Source organism: Helianthus annuus, chromosome 14 (genome assembly GCF_002127325.2).
Source record: "Helianthus annuus cultivar XRQ/B chromosome 14, HanXRQr2.0-SUNRISE, whole genome shotgun sequence".
NCBI lineage: Eukaryota > Viridiplantae > Streptophyta > Magnoliopsida > Asterales > Asteraceae > Helianthus > Helianthus annuus.
Genome location: NC_035446.2, coordinates 77,681,769 through 77,695,199, shown reverse-complemented (window position 1 = coordinate 77,695,199; position 13,431 = coordinate 77,681,769). Strand labels below are relative to the sequence as shown.

The 13,431-nt window shown below is 38.5% G+C and overlaps 1 protein-coding gene across 1 annotated transcript; it reads right to left on the bottom strand.

The window, feature by feature from the left end:
* Positions 1–283: 283 nt before the first annotated feature.
* Positions 284–2,095, bottom strand: LOC110908525 (protein ALP1-like). Its single transcript, XM_022153482.2, has 2 exons — positions 1,300–2,095; positions 284–1,210 (listed from the first exon to the last, which is right to left on the bottom strand). The coding sequence occupies exons 1-2, from the start codon at positions 1,799–1,801 to the stop codon at positions 360–362; spliced, it is 1,353 nt and encodes a 450-aa protein (XP_022009174.1). The 5' UTR covers positions 1,802–2,095; the 3' UTR covers positions 284–359.
* Between the last annotated feature and the right edge of the window lie 11,336 nt (positions 2,096–13,431).

The following is a 13,431-nucleotide window of genomic DNA, read 5'->3' as shown; positions in this document are numbered from 1 at the left end:
TTAATTCCTTCTATCCTCCACTTGTGGCTTAGTGGTAGGAGAATTGGGTTTTCCAATGGAGACTCAAGTTCAATTCTCACTTAGACCATGCGTAATGGTGTAACATTATAATGCCCCCACCATGGGGCGTTTTGCGCCATGTGGCAGCCCAGTCAGCAAGGGGCATTATACCATAAAATGGTGTAGTGGGGCATTATTCAGATAATGCCCATGCAATCATTTCCCAATTATTTTTTTTAAACTTTAAATACTTTATTAAATAAAAAAAATACAATACTAGAAATAAAAAACATAAAATCCGATTAAATAAAAAAAATACTACAAATAAAAAAATTAAAATCCGAATATAAAAAAAAAGACTAGTTTTCATCTTCGCTTTCTTCACCCTCGTCCTCCGTTTCTTCCTCTCCCTCCGGTGGAACATACCGAACCGACCATGCGTGGTGTAGTAAATCAACCATTAACTGGGAATGGTACGGTTCGTAACGCAACTCTCGCGCGTTATTCACTCTTTCTTCCATTGACGCCTGCGGATGCTCTTCTTGAACGGCTTCTGGCACATAATTCTGGCATATTGCCTTTCCTTCGTCTTCCAAAATCATGTTGTGCATGATTATACACGCGTACATAGCATCTCTCATTTTTTGCTTGCTCCATGCACGACAAGGATTTCTCAAATAATGCCAGCGTTGTTTAAGAACCCCAAAGCATCTCTCAATGTCTTTTCGTGAAGACTCTTGAACCTTTTTAAAATATGCTCTTTTTTCATCAAAAGGATCACTATACGTTTTCACGAAAATCGAATACCTAGGATATATTCCGTCGCTCAAGTAATATCCATGAGGGTAATAGTTTCCATTTGCGTAAAACGACGCTTTAGGAGCTTTGCCAGAAATCCACTCCTCTAACAGCGGAGATTGTTCAAAAACGTTGATATCATTGCATGACCCGACCACGCCAAAGTAAGCAGACCAAACCCAAAGGTCCTGTGAAGCAACCGCCTGAAGAATAATAGTGGGTCCTTTTTGGTCACCACGTGTGTGTTGGCCTCGCCATGCAGTCGGGCAGTTATCCCAACGCCAATGCATGCAATCTATGCTCCCGATCATACCAGGCAAACCATGCTCGGCATTATGTACCTCGTAGATCTTTTGAAGGTCCTCCCATGTAGGCGTTCTAAGATAACGCGCACCGTACACATCAATTATACCTTTATAAAAAAAAAATAGTCACAAAAAAAATTAAAGAAATTGTAAACATAGACAAAAAAAATAAAAGTGTAAAGTATAGGAATTTTACCGCGACAAAAATGCTCCAAGCTATCTCTCGTTGTTTTCTCCCCCATTTTTAGATACTCGTCATTGATGTCGGTAGTGTTTCCATAAGCAAGGATTCGTAACGCCGAGGTACACTTTTGGATACCGGTAAATCCAAGTTCCCCTCTCGCATCCGCTTTTTGTTTAAAAAAATCGTAGTTGGCTTCCAAGTCGTGGACTATACGTAGAAATAACCGCTTACTCATTCGGAAACGACGTCTAAACATTTCGTTCGAATATGTCGGCTCCTCGTCAAAATAATCCTTCATCAAACGATCGTGTGCCCCGCGTCGGTCTCGTTCAATATAACCTCTTTTACCTTTTTTGGCTTGTGGGCGACGACAATGCTCGGCATATCTCATCGCTAGTTTACAAGCACCCGTAACCGCCTCTTGCTCAACCTCCTCATCGGTTGAACCATCGCCATCCGCAAAAAACTCGTGATAGCAATAGTTTAGCATGGAGGAAGAACTAGGAGAATCCATCAAGTTTTTATAAAATTCTTGTATTTTTTAGAGAGTTTTTGTGATTATTTGAGTTGAAAATGTTTGAGGGTATATATATATATATATAGGGGGAAATAAAAAAAAAAAAAAATAAAAACTAGCCGTTAGCAACTAGCCGTTTGATTCGTCCGTTCCACATTCTCGAGCGTTTTAAAAATCACGCCAAAACAAATTTTTTTCAAAAAAAACGCCGGAAAACGCCCCGTGTAATGGCGAATCCGGCGTTATGCAGCGTTTTTTTTCAAATTTTTTTAAAAAAAACGCCCCGTTACGGGGGGTCTTATGTCATATTTGGGTGGATATTGGGCAATGATGGTGACAAACCCACCGAGGGGGTTCGATCCTGAGCCGCACCCCGGTTTTCATCCGGCTGTTACTTCAGCGAGGCAACTCGTGTGGAGGCAGTACGGTTTCCGGGGAAACGCCGTAACCAAGTCTGGCCAACCCAGCGCGGGCTCGGTTAAGACAACGTAAGTCTGGGCAGACTTAGCTAGGGCCGCCGATTAGGCGGTGTGACATTGGGTCACTCAAAAAGAAATTCACCGTTAAAAAAAAACGTTAATTCCTTCTAGAAATTTGCATGCGAAGTTAATTCCTTCTAGAAATTTGCATGCGAACAAAAATAAATAACTATTTTTGTATAAAAAAATAAAAAAGTGAAGGATATCCATATATTAAAGGAATATTGGATTTAAATAACCTCAACTTTCAACTTGGCCGATAACACTCTCAACTTTTGATTTGTACCACAACACTCCCGGCTTTCAACTTATTTTCCTCTGGCATTCCCTAATTAACTGAATCCTAACCCAGTTAGCTAAGGTCATATGCCACGTCATAAAATGTTATGTCAGCTGCCACATCATCAAAAATGTCACGTTAGCAAAAAAGAGCTACATCAGATGTCACATCATCAAAAACTAACTGGGTTTGAGTTCAGTTAGTTAGGAAATGCTAGAGAAAAATAAATTAAAAGTTGAGAGTGTCAAGGTACAAATAAAAAATTGGAAGTGTTATCAGCCGATTACTGAAAGTTAAAGTTATTTAAACCCAATATCGTATATGAAAAAGTCAAAACAAGAGTTAATGCAAGAACCCTACTCCCACGAAACAAAAAGATCTATACAAGATTGGGGTAGAAAGTTTCACTTTTCTTAAAAGTAGAGGCCAAAATCATTAAAGTTGAGTGTAAGTAACTTTAATACAGAAATAACTAAAATTTTTCTTTAGACTCTGGGGTGGGGTATGGGGCGTGGGTTGGGGTAAAACGCTTAAGCCACCATCCCGGGTGGGTTTGGGTTGGGGCGTAGCCCTTGTGGCTTGGGTTTCAAGCCGGGCGTGGGACGGTCTGGCCAAGTTGACATGGCGGGCTCTCACTGGACAAACCAAACTAGCCGTTGGTCAACGACTATCTTAAAAAAAATTATTTTTTCACTATAAAACTCACATTTTTCTTCCATTTTTTACCACATTCAACCACATCTTCTTTAATCATCTTCAATTCTCCTTCTACAAAACGAAAAAATGCATCCTCATAACCGTGCTTATGACCCGAGCAACCCGTTTGCATTCCAATAAAATAATCCTAGCCCACCACCCAATCGTCCAATGCCTCGTCCATTTTTCATGCACTCTTCTATGCCCCATGAAGCGAGTTATGCATCGCTTCTTGGGAATCGTTTGTTTACTAACTTCCAACACACCGATGATTCGATACCTACCCCGTTTACACAAACGCCCATCAACCTTTCACCAACCTCCATCGACCTTTCACAAAACGGAACCGTCCCCGAAACTCAACCACCCAACGATGGTCCTTCCACATCGAAACCCATCAAAAAGAGAAGACATAAGAAAAAAACCGAGGCGGATAAAGCACTCGAAACCGTCAAACGAAAACAACTAAAATGGACCGTTCCTGAAGAACTTGCATTGGCGAGGGGTTGGTTTCAACAATCTCAACATGCAACTTTAGGTATTCTTAAACTTTGTTTTTATTAATGGTTATTTTTTATATAACTTTGTAATATATTAAATTTTGTTTTTATTAAAATAGGAATTCTCAACATCGAACCCATTTGTGGGAAGCGGTTAGTAGAGTATTCCATCAAGAATTGGGAAGGGAGGCTTATCGTGAAACCGATAGCTTATCCTCGAAGTGGAGCGAGATTAGCGGTCAACTTACAAAATATAGTGGGTTTTAAATAAAGCAAAGCAAAACCCAAAAAGTGGTGAAAACGAAGCCGACATTGTGACGAATGCATTGGTTCAATTCAAATCAAATATGGGGACCGACTTCCATTTCATGCATTGTTGAGAGATTTGTAAGTTCCATCCAAAGTGGGCGAATATCCCCAGTGGTAGCGAAAGTAACACGTCTTCCAAAAGGTCAAGGGCCTCGTCCCAAGCCCAATCTGATGCACGAGATCAAGAGTTTGAGGACCTTTTGGATGATTCGCCAAGCCCAAACCGGCCTAAGTACGGAAGAGATGCCGCAAAAAGGCGTGTTCAAAAATCAAGATCTGGTACGACATCGCCTTCAGCTGGGAGTTCGGGCTCGCGTAGGGGAATATACAGCGAGCAGTTGGATGACATTTCATGCAAGTTGGATACATTCAACGTATTCCAACAACAAAGGGCCGAAATACGAAGGAGCAAAGAAGCTAGAGATGCCGCTAGAGATGCCCAGAAACAAAAACGGGATGATTTGAAATTTCTATCCCAGCCCATTGATCACCTACAGGGTGAAAAGTTGCAACTAATCTTGGCGATGAGAGAAGAGATAAAAAAAACAAATATAAAAGTTAGGAATTTTTTTTTTTTTTGTAATTTTCTTTATTTAAAAATATTAAAAAAATTAAATTTGTTGTTTTAAATAATATTCAAATAGCCCAGCGGGTCAGCCCACAACGAAGCCCACCAAACCCACGCCCTAAACCCCCGCCCCACCATACCGTGTTGAATGTGGGTCGCCCGATGTCTGCCCCCCAAGCCACGTGTCACCTAATGCCCTAACCCAAACCCAACCCAAGCCTCACCATACCCCACGGTCTTAAATGACGATAAACAAAATAACTTTTAAGTGTACCAATACACCATCAATGGTGAAATCCGGTGGTAGGGGACATGATACCTCTAGAGATAAAAACTCATATCGAAATGAGAAAACAGGAAAATAGAAAGATTTGTGACGTCTAAGGGACGAAATTGTGTATGAAACCTTACACGTTTGAGACGTGCATGAACTTAGGTGATACACATTGAATTACCCGAAACCAACCTTACTTGTTTACATGCATAAAAACGATTATATTAATATATTGTATAATAATATTAGAAAATATAAAAAAAAAAATTGATTTCTAAAGTTATTAGAAACTTGAATTTAATAAAAATATAAAATTTTTAGATGTATAGTTAAAGTGGGTTTAAGATTGAGTTTCCGATAACAGGAATCCCAATAAATACTTTTAGACACATAAGATCCTTTGTATGCCTGATGCCCGAGGTGAACCTATGAACCTAACATGCACTGAGCAACAACTATCAAACCAGTATAAGACATAATTTTATAATCCTTAAAATATTTTCTACTAAAAAATGAGTTATTTAATAAAATTTTAGTTTTACCTTCTAACTATATATAGTCCATAAAAAAAACTCTAGCATAAAAAAGGTGTTCATTCTGAAACTAAAAAATAAAATGATAACTTTGTAATTCTTGCTTTTAAGGTATGTGAAAAAATTGGTAACAAAAAATAGAACTTCTTAAAAGAATCATAAAAGAAATAATAGAAAATCGGTTATTGTAATAATCTTAGATACCCTTATAAGTTATAATCAATTTTACTTGTAAATACATTCATCAACTTGACATATCAAAACAAATAATATGATTTTTAGAATAGGAGGGTAAAAAAAAAAAAATTCCTTGCAATGGTTTAAAATGCCAAGGAAATACATTTTTCAAAAACCAACAATTTTGTATGTTCATATGTATCTTTTTTATATGTACATAAGGAAATAAAAGTTCAATAGTTTATTTTTTTAATAAAAAAGGAAAAGTGTCCCAAAGAAAGGTTGGTGATATTGGAGCCTTTTTACATTATGGTATATTGACCATTTTGTTTTGAGGTGCAAAAATGTCCCACAGAAAAGCAAAGAAAAGTGACTTGGATTCGGAACAGATTCAAGGACAAGTTTACAGCTGGGATCAGATAAATGTGATCATACTTTTTCATATTTTTATTAGTAATCATAATTAAGTTATGAATTTCATGGTTTTTTTTTTTGCAAACTTTTAACTTATCCTTTATACTTTATTATCTTTTAGCATGATTTACGATCTAAAACGAATACAAAATGTGATATCAAATCAGTTTTGTGTTGTTGACATTGGCTAATTGACGGGCCGTGTACGAGTGCTATTTTGACAAAATGTATTACAATAAATGTGTAATTATGTGTAAATAATAAATATATGGTTAGAATTAGTGGCAGACCCAATAATTATTTACTAGGGGTGTGAATGTGAGTCATAACATTTTAAAGGGTGCCGTTGGGAGTTTTGCCTATAAAATACACTATTTTTTTTTTCAATAGGTGCGCCTGCCCATCCAACCTATAACCTAGGTCCGCCTTTGTGTGAGATGAACAACCGAACAAGTCTTATTTTCAAGAGGGGCTATTTTAAACTAAACTCATTAATCATTAAACATTTTTTTACCATTAACCATTTTCAAATAATTAGACTAGTAAGCCCACCATTTACCCACCCATTTTTACAATTAAATAAGATCAAAATTATAAAAACCGAAAGAGTGGCATTCTTATCTAAATACTTCGACTCTTCGATGGCAAGGGTGGTGGAAGAGACTACAGTGGCGGATCCTGGGTGTTTTGGGGGTTCTTGGGAACCTCCTTGGTTTGGAAAAAAATGAAAAAATTAGTGGAAATTTTATGTGATTTTAAAAAAATTGTGAGAATTAGTGAAAATTTACCAAAAGAAATCCGATTGAAAGAATTTCTGGATCCGCCACTGAGAGACTAAGGTGATGAGCTACCTGTGGGTCAAACACAGGTCAAAAGCGGTTGGTTTTGTAAGATTAAATATATTACGTATTAATATTTAATCTATAGCCATCATAATCATTTACATTATAGAGATCAAAATATATTAGAACCTATTAAATAATTAGTTGGTAATTGTTGATGGACCATATTACCCTTAGTAACTAATTAGGTTTCCTCCTGGGTGCTTATATAAGGAGAGTTATGTGGAGGTTTAGGGGTTACTCAGTTACACAATTACACACACCCCATTAGCCATAACATCATCACGTCGACCTCCTCTCCTAACCGATACCCTTTTCGGTTTCTAAGTCCCCATCATCAGTTAGCACCCTAAGGAGGAACCAGATCACCCGGACAAAGATGTCGAACTCCATGTCGTCTTCTCTCACTGGATTCTCCTCTGCACTGTCTGCGGTGACATGTATGTTTTACTGTTTTCCTTCATGTATAAACAAAACTGAACCAACATGTGGTATCAGAGCATATGTTGATTAGTCAGTTCTGTTTTCGTATCCATAATTCTGGGATTGAAACTTGGAAAACGGATTTTTTGAAACCTTATGAACATAACAGCCGATTTCGAGTCATGGAGATCGACTCGAGATCTCTGTTTTCGGGGAAAAGATTAATTATATGTTCACCGAATTAACTGGATTATTTTTTCTTTAGCCGAAATCTGTTTAGAAAACTATTAAAATTCAGGTTTCGGGTTCCAGAATTTATGTTTTATGGTTTTAGGGTTCATCATGTTCTTGTGAAAATTCGAAAATTCTATTATGTTTTGGAATGATTTAGGATTAGTGGGTGTTTTTCAATGTTTGATCTAAATTTATCTTTTAATTTTATACAAAACTGTTATTAGATAAACAGTTACCATATTTTTCGAAACATGTTGATAAAATTAGATCACTTTAAAACAGGAAATAATATCCCATAATCCCTTAGATTTCGAATTTTCGGTTATGATATCACAATTAACAGCTGTAACAGGAAGTTTCGAGATCATCAGATTGCGACTAGAGACCATCAGTCTCGACTCGAGACCATAAGGTCTCGACTCGAGACCATAAGGTCTCGACTCGAAATCATAAGGGAGCAAAAGGTCTACAACTCGAGACCATAACGTGCTGACTCGAGACAAAGGTCTCGACTCGAGACCGTAACGTGATGACTCGAGACAAAGGTCTCGACTCGAGACCATAACGTCACAACTCGAGACCGTGGTTGCGACTCGAGACCATAATCATAACTCGAGACCGTGGTTGCGACTCGAAACCTCATTATTTTAGTTCGATCCGCGCTAACGGGTAGTTTGCTATTAAATAAATGGTTTTGTAATTTACTTAGTTAACTAATCAGAATCAGATAATGTTTTTGCAAAACCAGAATAGCTTAACTTGAATGAGCTTTTGATATATCATTTCTGGCCAAAGCTGACTTGATACATCTACTTATCATTCAAGTATTACGAAAGCTATGCTAAGTGTGCATCATAAGCATGAATGTTTTAATATCTGGCCAAAGCTGATTTAATTCTTTCATAGATGGCATACTTAGCAAGTGCATAACTAAAGTGATTGTTTCAATTTCTGGCCAAAGCTGATTTGTTACAACCACTTTGCACATATGCTTAAATGATTACACTTCTGGCCAAAGCTGTTTTGTCTTCGTTTAAGTAGAATTTTTAGTTAAGTCTATTATTTTGATGTTAGTAATAGAAAATATCACAGCTTCATTATGTAAAATGGTCATTATTTTGCCTGCCTTAGTTTAACGTGCCCTTAGATCACATTAGGATTTCTTCCTTAGTATCATAACTTGCTCATCTTATTTCCACTATCAGCACCCAACTGCGGGATTCCACCTTTTACTGGTGATAACTTTGCTGCTTGGAAGGATGCTCTCATGCTTACTATCGGATTGCTTGATTTTGATTATGCTCTAAGAGAAAAAAAGCCAGCGGACCTTACCACTCAAAGTACTGCTGCTGAGCAGTTAACTCATGAAAAGTGGACTAGGTGTAACCGCATGTCTCTCATGTTTATGAAGCAATCCATAAGCAATGCAATCAGGGGAGCTATTCCTGATTCTGAAGATGCTAAAACCTACTTGGAACATGTGGAGGCGCAGTTCAAAGGGACGTCTAAGGCGCACGCTAGTACTCTTATTCTCAAGCTGGTGACAACTAAGTATGATGGGAGGAGCGGCATTCGCGAGCACATCATGATGATGAATGACATGGCCAATAAGCTGAAGGGGCTGGAAATGGAAATCCGTGATGGTTTCCTTGTTCATTTCATCATTACTTCGCTTCCTTCATCCTTTGAAGCATTAAAGATCAACTACAACACTCAGAAGGAAAAATGGACGATGAGTGAGCTGGTCGCCATGTGCGTACAGGAGGAAGAGCGCATGAGGATGGATCGCACTACTGATGTTGCCAACTTCACCACCTCCAACTCTAAGAAAAGGAAGAACAATTATCAGAGGAAGGATGCTTCAAAAGTCCAAAGGCCTAATCCCAACTCTAATACAAGTGCACCTTCCAGCTCTAAGAACTCCTTAGGCAGTATCCGCTGCAAGTTCTGTAAAAAGACAGGACACATGCAGAAGGAATGCCCTGACTTCAAGGAGTGGCTGGCTAAGAAAGGTAACGATTATTTTATGATACTTGAGTCCTATAATTTAAGTGTTCCTGCTAATTCTTGGTGGTTTGATTCTGGTTCTATGGTTCATGTTACCAATTCTACTCAGGGATTCCTTTCAATCCGGAAGCTGGAAAGAAACCAAAGAACGCTTAAGGTTGGGGATGATCGAGAATTAGAAGTGAAGGCCATTGGAACATTACAATTAATTATGAAAACTGGTTTATGTATTAAACTTTATGATACCTTATATGTTCCTGAGGTAACTCGGAACCTTGTATCAGGACCAAAGTTAGACATGGACGGTTTTATTGTTTCCCATGGTCATCGCAAACTCTCTATCCATTATGATTCTGTTCTTTATGGTACTGGTGTTCTGGATGGAGGTCTCTATAGATTAGAACTAGATGATGGCTTTTCCAAATCTTTGTTGTCATATAACATTAATGAATCACTCACAAAGATGGAAGAGAAACGAGACTTAGAGACTTCATCCATGTTGTGGCATCAACGTTTAGGCCACATTTCAAAAGAGCGATTAAATCGTCTCGTAAAGGATGAAGTCTTACCTCCTCTCGTTTTCTCTGACTTTGGAACATGTGTCAAATGTCTTAAAGGTAAAATGACATTAGCGAATAAGAAAGGTGCCACTAGGAGTTCTAATTTATTAGAACTCATTCACACTGACATTAGTGGTCCCTACCAAATCGCTGGCATAACAGGACATACTTCATTTATCACCTTTATTGATGATTATTCTCGTTATATGTACTTGTATCTTATTAAGGAGAAATCTGAATCTCTAACAACTTTTAAAGATTATAAGGCTGAAGTTGAAAAACAATTAGATCGTCAGATTAAAGTTGTGAGATCAGATAGAGGCGGTGAGTATTATGGAAGACATACTGATGTGGGTCAAGCTCCTGGTCCATTTTATGAGTTTTGTAAGGGCCAGGGGATTGTGAACCAATACACCATGCCTGGTACACCTCAGCAGAACGGTGTCGCTGAAAGAAGAAACCGTACCCTTATGAACATGGTGCGCAGTATGTTAGCCAACACTAACTTACCATTATTCCTCTGGACTGAAGCGTTAAAAGCAGCTGTTCATATACTCAATAGAGTTCCTTCTAAGTCTGTCCCTAAAACTCCTTATGAACTTTGGACAGGAAGGAAACCGAGTCTTAAATATATGAAAGTATGGGGCTGCATTGCTGAAGCAAAACTTTACAATCCTTTCCTAAGGAAACTTGACCCTAAGACAGTTACCTGTTTCTTTATCGGGTACCCTGAGAACTCAAAGGGTTATCGTTTCTATTGTCCTTCCCATGTCACCCGTATTGTTGAAACCAAGCGTGCCGCGTTCCTGGAGGATTTCAAGGTCAGTGGGAGCAGTACCAACCCTTACGAAGAATTGCAAGAAGTACAAGACGCGGGGGGGAGAGACTCGTCGCTTACCATTACTCCGATTACTCCTCTTGTACCCAATGCAATTATTACACCTGAAGCTACTGCACCAACTCCAAATTCACCTCTACAATCAGAACCCATTATACCTCATGACGAAGGCACATCAAACGCTCAAAACCAAGACAACGCTGAACCCGATAATCCACTCAGGAGGTCATCCAGGTAAAGAAGGCCTCCTAACTGGGATGATTATGTTACCTACCTGACTGAAATGGATCCCGGAAAGCTCAATGATCCTATCTCTTACAATGAAGCCATTAGCAGTGATCAGTCTTCTGAATGGAATAAAGCTATGATTGATGAGCTTGAATCCATGAAGAAAAATGACGTTTGGGATTTGGTAGAATTACCCAACGGAGTCAAACCCGTAGGATGCAAATGGGTGTTCAAAACAAAACTGGATCCGAATGGGAACGTTGAACGCTACAAAGCGAGATTGGTTGCAAAGGGCTACACTCAGAAAGAGGGAATTGATTATCAAGAGACGTTTTCATCTGTCTCTCGTAAAGATTCATTAAGGATCGTCATGGCCCTAGTAGCTCATTTCGATTTAGAGCTGCATCAGATGGACGTTAAAACTGCTTTTCTTAACGGAGATTTGGACGAAGATGTTTACATGAAGCAACCTGAAGGCTTTAAACCTGAGGGTCAGGAGCATTTAGTCTGTAAGTTGAAGAAATCCATTTACGGGTTAAAACAAGCATCACGTCAGTGGTACCTCAAGTTTGATGAAGTCATGAAGAAGCAAGGTTTTATGAAGAATCAAGTGGATCAATGCACCTACCTCAAGATGAGTGGGAGCGACTTTACTATACTTGTCCTTTACGTAGATGATATTCTATTGGCAAGTAATAGTTTAGACATGTTGCATGAGTCGAAGCGGTTACTCTCGCATAACTTCGACATGAAGGATCTCGGAGATGCTTCTTACGTCATTGGCATCGAAATTCACCGAGATAGAAACAAAGGGATTTTAGGATTGTCCCAAAGGGCCTACATAGATCGTGTCCTTACACGATACAACATGCAACAATGCAAACCCTCCGTCGCTCCAGTAGTTAAGGGAGATGTTTTCGGTTCGTTTCAGTGTCCGACAACAGAGGTTGAGAAGGAGCAAATGAGCCAGATACCTTACGCGTCAGTAGTCGGGAGCTTGATGTATGCTCAGGTCTGTACTCGCCCAGATATCGCTTACATTGCTGGAATGCTAGGCCGTTATCAGACTAATCCTGGCCTAGATCACTGGAAAGCAGCTAAGAAGGTACTTCGATATCTGCAAGGGACGAAAGACTATAAACTGACTTATAGAAGAAGTGATCATTTAGAAGTGGTGGGCTATTCTGATTCTGACTTTGCCAAATGCAAAGATGACAAGAAATCCACTTCGGGCTATATCTTTATGTTAGCAGGCGGCCCTATCTCTTGGAAGAGTCATAAACAACAGTTGACCACAACTTCCACAATGATGGCAGAGTATATTGCTGTTTATAACGCAACCTGTCATGGAATGTTGCTTAGAAACCTGGTCACTAGACTCAAAATCGTTAATTCCATTTCTAGACCATTGAAGCTTTACTGTGATAATTCAGCTGCCGTTAGTTTCTCGAACAGTAACAGTTCGACTGGAGCTGGTTTATATCTCGATACGAAATATCTATTTGTACGTGAACGTGTTGAGGAAAATAATCTTTGTATCGAGTATATTAGTACTAAGGATATGCTTGCGGATCCGATGACTAAAGGTCTCCCTCCTAAGGTTTACGAAGAACATGTTCGGAATATGGGATTTAGTAAAGACCTTATTTGAGCATATTGTACTAGCTTATGTTTTATGATTAATGAAATTTCCTCAAGTTTGATTTTGTATGTCTATTAGAATATGTTCAACCGGTATAATGGCATATAGACAAATAAAAGTTACAAATCAAACAAAGGGCTTACGCGTATTTTGATCATGATGATTAGGTTTTAAATTAAGGCTATAGTATGATTAATGGGGGTCCTGAGTCGCATAATGATTCAACGGCTGTATTTTTCTGCTATAGTACTTGTTTAAGGCTAAAATGAGTGTTAACTCCTGATCAGGCTTATCTAATACTCATAGTAAACGATTACTCGGCTAAGTGGGAGAATGTAAGATTAAATATATTACGTATTAATATTTAATCTATAGCCATCATAATCATTTACATTATAGAGATCAAAATATATTAGAACCTATTAAATAATTAGTTGGTAATTGTTGATGGACCATATTACCCTTAGTAACTAATTAGGTTTCCTCCTGGGTGCTTATATAAGGAGACTTATGTGGAGGTTTAGGGGTTACTCAGTTACACAATTACACACACCCCATTAGCCATAACATCATCACGTCGACCTCCTCTCCTAACCGATACCCTTTTCGGTTTCTAAGTCCCC